At 30.8% G+C, this 7,323-nt stretch overlaps 1 protein-coding gene across 1 annotated transcript; it reads left to right on the top strand.

The window, feature by feature from the left end:
- Window positions 1-434: 434 nt before the first annotated feature.
- On the top strand, window positions 435-6,757 carry LOC111026595 (kinesin-like protein KIF6; the record flags this gene model as incomplete). Its single annotated transcript, XM_022304697.1, has 10 exons — window positions 435-470; window positions 729-803; window positions 865-929; window positions 5,129-5,171; window positions 5,241-5,352; window positions 5,413-5,536; window positions 5,624-5,872; window positions 5,942-6,176; window positions 6,246-6,350; window positions 6,557-6,757. Coding segments are annotated over exons 1-10 (1,245 nt in total), but the record flags the coding sequence as incomplete, so codon positions are not given.
- Window positions 6,758-7,323: the final 566 nt, after the last annotated feature.

Genomic DNA, 7,323 nt, shown 5'->3' with positions numbered 1-7,323 from the left:
AAATTATCAAACATGAATTCAGGTGTAAACTTAAAAGTTGAAGTAATAATAAGTCAATTAATAAAGTAATGCTGTTATTTTAATTTATTCTCAAAAGACATCACATATATTGTATATAATATACAATTCTGATAAAAAATTCAGTAGTTAAAAGTGTTCAAGCTACTAACTAACAATAGATTTACAACTGCAGAGTGAGAATTAAGGATTAAGCCATAATGGCTGTATAAATTGGGTTCTATTTAGTATTAACCATTTATTTCAATATATTTTTCAATAGACAATTAAGTACTTATCTACTACCTATAAATCGAAAACGAATTTAAAAGACCTAGAATTTAGGATAATATATCAAGAGTCAAGACAGAGTTCATTAATTCTCAAGTATTTAGTAAGAGAACAAGTGATACATATGTTGCCCGGGCAGGACCACAATGACCGGGCAATGTGTACATTGTTCCACATTGCCGGTAAAATATAAAACTACAATATTGATCAAATGTTGGGACCACATAAGGAATCTGGAAATGTTCGCGGGCTATCAAAATTACAGACTTCTGTAAAAATCTATTAACATATATTATAAATTTAAAATGATTAATTAGTTTTATTTTTGTCTGCTGGCCCAATAAAATTTGCTGGCCGAATACAATCAGTGCATAGGTATATGATTATAATGTGATTTTCGATAAACGTTAAATATTTTATTATTATTTATTATTTACTAGAAAAAGCAAATGCAAATGAATATGACGTCAATTAAAGTTTACTGCCGGCTGAAGCCGTCAAGAGATCTAATAAAAGTACGCTAATATTATAATTTATTTATTGATTAATAGTTTATAAATATTTGTTTATTTATAGTATGAAATTATAGCAAAAAAGCATATACTGATGTACTCGCATGACAGAAAAATGGAAAAATTCCAGTAAGTTGATATCACATTTTATTAAATAACTGGGTTTTCAACCCGAGGCCAGGACTATCTTAATTTAACATATTATGAACATATTCGAAGCATAGGATGTTTTTTTAAACATTTTTTAAATTTTTTATTAATTTTATTTTTATTCCAAACGTGGCCCTTGAGCTTTAACAAAAATAATATAATATTCTGCGCAATTTTAAATTATTACTTGTTTAGAATCATTGTAATCTTTCCACTTGTATATAGAACGCCATATAGTACCAATCATGAAGCTAGACGCGCGTACAGGGGCGTCATTTCAGTTTTTTTCTGGGTGTACAAACTTTTAGGTTGGCCAACTTTTACATTTCACCAGGCCATTAAAAAAATATATATTTATATATATAAATGTAGGTAATCTATGTAAATATTCGTTCCTTCCCTTTTATAATTCTAATTAAAACTTATAACGACTAATGCAACTTTTAAATAATTGGCAATCCAAAGAATTAAAAGTTCATAAGCAATTAAAGCAACCAGCTGAAGACATTTCACTATAATTTAAAAAAAAAAAAGCAAAGAAGGTATAATCAATAAACCTGATCTGATAAACCAAAATATACAAAAATTTGAAAACCATATATATTTTATTTACTTTACCCATACATGAAAGCAAAATGTATAAGTTAATTATGACGTAAGTATTAATGGCAGGCCAATTGTTAACAATTTTCAAGTTAGTGGTGCCTTTGCACACCCTGCTCCCTCCAAATGACGCCCCTGCGTGCGCAATGGACTAACACTTCCACCGACCGACCATGATCTTACCTTGCGCAGAGTATTATATTGGGCGTGCCTAGGGCTCAGCTGTTTTCTAAAATGGTTGATGACACTTTGGTACAACGTATAACACAGAATATAATATATTATATTAATGTATATTATTAGATTTCAAAAAGTATTCGATGACAACACAACTCAGAGTTCAATTTTCAAACATGTGGCCGTTCCGATACTTGACCAGTAAATATTATTTTTTAATGTCATTGGTGGTGGGGCATAAGATATGCATCGATTTTGAAGGGCTGTAGAATAAAAACTTTTGAACTTATAGAAATATTTTTGATATTTTAAATTCAGTAGTGTATATAGTTTTTTTACATTAAGTTTTAAGGAATACATCACCAAGATGGCGGATTTCAGCAGCGATATACTCCTGTATTCGATTCCGATAGTTTTCAACAGCTTGTCGACACATTCGGATGGGTATAGCAGTAACTTTCTTCCTCATTCTCTCTTTAAGTTATTCTATGGTGTGTTCAATGTTCAAACACTTTTTCTTTTAGTTATCCCCAAAGAAAAAAGTTGCAATGGTCAAATCTGGCGAGTGCGTAGGCCACTGTCGTCACTCCTAAAAGGGACCATCTGTCTCAGTTGTTACAACGTCTAAACCATAGTGGCAACTGACTTAAGATAAAACTATGACACAGTTACGTGATTGTGAGAGCGGTAAGCCGGTCGTGATGTGGTGTGAGGTGTTGATAGGTGACTTTAGGATAACACAACACTTTCGTGACTTGACTGTATTGCCTTTATTACGGTATTAACAAAGAACGGTCACAACGACGGAATCGAATAATGTATATAAAAGAAGACCACTTAGGCGAAGGGTACGTTGACGGCGATCGTGTTGTTAGTACGAAATTACGTGCAAAAGATCGAGGCGATAGTACTTATCTAGCTTGACTTATCTTCCCGTCCGGACGCGTCCCCGCCATGTGCCTTTGCGGTTCAGTGGAGAGTGCGGAGAGTCGACAGTATCACGTTGTTGTAACCCGTGGTGGTGGATGGTAAAAGTGAAGACCGGTCGCTACGGTGCATGTACTTCGTACTGTCTGCCGTTACGTACCGTGTCAACTACAACCAAGAACACGATTAATCCTACCACAAATTCTTCCCACTACGACAGACCAACCTTTCGCCATATCTTATGCCCTATATTGTAAATTGTACTCTAGGGAGCATCCGACAGAGAAAATCATGAAGTATATTTTTGAGAGACCTATATATGTACCTCCAAAAGTTTCAAGTACCGGTCTTAACACCTCCTAGTCACCAACCGCCTTTACATTTATAAAGTGCCTAAATATTTAAGAATAAGCATCATAGTTTTAAAATGTTTCTTCAATAATATTCACTATCATACATTTTAAATTTATTTTACCTTTAACCTATGCATTGTCTCCAATTCTCCATATTACAAGGGTATAACATACCTAATTGTACGTTCTGAATAATTTATTTGACTATGTTATGTTAAATTTTATAGGGGATTGACCTTTTACCAAATGTATGAATAATTTACAAGAATTTTAAAACAATAAAGTGTTTGTACATTTTAAATGCTTATAACTCGCTTTGAAATTAAATAAAAAACTCTTGTCATCAACTAGTCATACACTGTTATGTGTTTGTAAGACAGATAGAACGCATGCGGGTGTGGCGTCCTCTTAATATTAACAGTTTCTACTCGTATCTGTAATCAATCACGTAACGTAGTTGCTGTTTCGATGAAAACACATGATAACAAGACTGGGAAAATCAATTATAATATATTTGATTGAGTTAAATTGAGTTTATAAAAAGCATTTTAAAAGTTTAAAGTTAATAATTATCCTAATTTTTTTTTAAACTCAGTTAAGTAAACTTGACGTGACCATGGGTGATGTGGCTGGTCTTGGGAGAGATATCGAGAAATTAATGAAAAAAATACACGGTACAGGATTTGAACCCGCGACCCACGCGCCAGACCGCCGGACGCGTAACACTGGGCCACAGCGTATTATTCACTAAATCTCGATATTCCCAGTTTAGGCCAGAGTGGCAGTGTGTACGGTTGAGAGAGAGTGATGAGGCGCTGGGGCCGTGTCAACTTACAGTTAACTTATTAACTCAAGTTATTATTATTACTTTTTTTTAGTATTTAGGTAAACAATTAAATGGTCTAAAATAACAAAAAGTTAATGCAATATGTATCTTGTTTAATAATTGAATTATGTTTATCATTTATGTATATTTATAAATGAATGAAATTAGATATTATTTAAAGTAACTCGTTATTTATTAAGTTCATATCAATAAAAATCAGTTAACTTAAAAATTAAGTTAACGAAAATTAAATTTTACAACTTTAACTTTAAATTTTAACTCATTTATGTCTAGAATTTGCATAATAATATACAATTTTCTTACTAATGTTGGAGAAGATATCAAATTAATTCTAATTCAATTTATTGACCTAAGAGTAGAGGCATCTAATAGTTTCAATACTATTTGTATGGTTAAATGATTTAGTTATCGTATTCAATCGGTAGATTAGCCGGCGGAAAGTAACTTAACCGAAAAGTACAAAAAACGCGTATTTTTTTGTAATTCTGATGTCAGATGTCGTTCCAAATCTCTATGAAGTAAACTTATCTCATGCAAAACATTTAATTTATACATACAAATATGAAATTAGTTTTTCACTAACTGCTAATCACAGAAACTACTGGGCCACTGAGGTAATAAAACTTTCCTATGTCAAAATATTCTTCGAGATTTTAGGGGTGTTAAAGCTTCTTTTTCAACAAATATAGGTTGCTATATGGTGAGACACACATGAAATTAGTTTTGGCTCACGAAAATCTATATATTTTTTGTTTATATAAAATAGTGTTTTCGAATTCTCAATATTAATTATTTTTAAATAAAAAAAAAGTGTATTTAATTTATTGCAGCAATTAAAATGCTTACAGTTAAATTCAAAGATTAAGTCATCTCAATGTGAAATATCTTATGGTATTTTTAGGTTATTAGGTATTTTTATGGGTAACATATATAATCTACTTAATTATTAATTGGGAAAATATACGTATTATATGGGGTGCCTAAAGCAAAATTGGACGAAATAGAGATTTTTTCAAATGAAACTTGTAATTTTAAAATTAAAGACACTTTTTATAAGGAAATAATACATTGAAAGTTGACCAAAAACCTATATTTATTTCTTATATCTAATTAAGCTTACATATTAATTATCTAACAAATGAAGTATACTATAATGATCTCTAATCAAATTTAGATGGTGAAATATGTACACGTAATTATAAAAACGAACATACTTGACCAGTTAATTTAATTCACCAAAATTCATAGCTGATGAAAATATGTTATTTCAGGTTTTTGTCTGGTACAAATGGCACCATCTTTGCATATGGACAGGTGATGATTCATTTTAGTTGTTTTAAAATAATTTTTCTACATATATTATTAACAGATTTAATGTTATAGACTGGAAGTGGTAAGTCACATACGATATATGGATCCAGAAAAGATGCAGGGATAATTCCTAGATCTTTCAAATACTTATTTGACAATAAGTCAGCCATTAAATCTACAGAAGGTAATTAATATATTGCATTTAAATATTTGTTTAGTTTTTAACCATTAAAAAAAAATTTAGAACGTGAAATTTTCTCAATGTCATATTTTGAAATTTATAACGAAATAGTTTATGATTTATTACCATCAACAAAAAGTAGACAAATTAAAAAATCAAATGTTAACAATAAAAACCTGGGACTTAAGTAAGTTTTTTGATCAAGAAATAGTATAAAAAATACTATTAAAAATAATTAAAAATAATGATTTATACTACATTTGGTATAATTTAGTGATATTGTGCGTTTCACCGTCAACAAAAAAGGAGACGTTGATTTCAAGAACTTGAATATAATTAAAGTTAAAAATGTTTCCGAAGCTTTAAAACTCCTTACATCTGGTAACGCAAAACGACAAGTATCATCTACGTCAATGAACAATCAGTCCAGTCGGTCTCATTGTATTTGCAGAATTGAGTATTCAAATAAGACAAATGGAACCAAATCAAATGAAATAGTTCTTAACTTGGTTGATTTAGCAGGGTTAATATATTTTCAGATTCTAAGCGTAGCGACCAATGTATTGATTTTTGCAATGATGTGTTTTTTTAGTTCTGAATGCATTTCAAAGATGAACAACGACAAGAAAACTATTGCTGAGTCCCGATACATAAATTTATCACTGATGCATTTGCATCAGGTTATAAATTGTTTGGCAAATCCTGTTCAACCGATCCACGTGCCTTACCGTAACTCGGCTATTACGAAGTTGCTAAAAGGTTCATTGGGATTCAACTGTGCAACCGCAATGATCACCACAATAGTACTAAATTATAGAAGTATTGTGGTAAGTGTATTTAAATAGACATACAATATGTCTGATAAATCGATTATAATCTCTGGATAATTGTTACAGGAATCTACATATACTTGTAAATATGCTAGAGATGTTTCTGGCATTAAACCTATTGTGAAATCCGAGATCCGGAAAAAAAGTGTCAAATTGCTAGTAGCTAAAACAGTAAATTGTTAATATACATAATACATGTAATAAATAGTGTATACATTGAAAATAAAAAGTCAAAAAAAAATTATAATATAATATTAATTAGTCAATTTCTTGATGTGAATAAATACATCATAAATATTAAATTTAAACAATAATATACTCCCTCTAGACATCATGATCGAGAGATTTATAATTATAATATTTCTTGGGGTTTCTAGGTTGACTTGTTGGGTGATAAAGTGGGAGATTCTGTTCATAATGACAAACATGTAACGAATTGTGGGACCCAGACTGTGGTTATAAGCAGTAACGTCCCTGGGTTCGGCGTTATAGCAGATATGCAATTTGGTGTCAAAAGCGTTCTGAGAGTCGCGAAGGTGGATAATGACCATGGAAATAGTGATAATCAGATGATCAAGGTAAACTTTAAAATAAGTTTTTTAATATTGTACCTATGAACACAATTTTTTTATACAACATATTTCTATATGAATAATTATCTAAATAGATTAGTCTAATTATGTAGAGTCTACATTGTAGACACAATAATATTTAAATGGATGGTAGATTGCGAACACGTGTGGCATGTGTCTACAATCTTCATAAATACTATGTACTGTTTTAAGTATCTTCAGCTTATACGTATTTTAGTACAGTTTAAACAAGTTATCACACTGATAAAAATAATACATAAATTGTAAAAAAAAGGTTAGATATTATATTGATCTCGTGCACATTGTTGCCCGTTACAAATGCCAACTCTTTATGAGACTTTTATGGCTTGTCCATTTGCGGTGGACCCCGCTAGGTGCATACTCTATAGTCTATAGTAGAATAATATGTTTAGTTATTATTTTTTTTTTGATTGTGGACATGTCGATGAGCTGCTATAAGCGTAATTTAGCTGATAGACACTTTGGTAGTCAATTTACTAAAATTCGATTTGATGCATGCTTAAACCTGATTTGCCCGATTAAACAATGGC

This window comes from Myzus persicae, unplaced genomic scaffold, assembly GCF_001856785.1.
Source record: "Myzus persicae strain clone G006 unplaced genomic scaffold, MPER_G0061.0, whole genome shotgun sequence".
Taxonomy (NCBI): Eukaryota; Metazoa; Arthropoda; class Insecta; order Hemiptera; family Aphididae; genus Myzus; species Myzus persicae.
The sequence above is the reverse complement of the archived record's forward strand: the minus strand, read 5'-3'. Positions and strand labels throughout refer to the sequence as shown.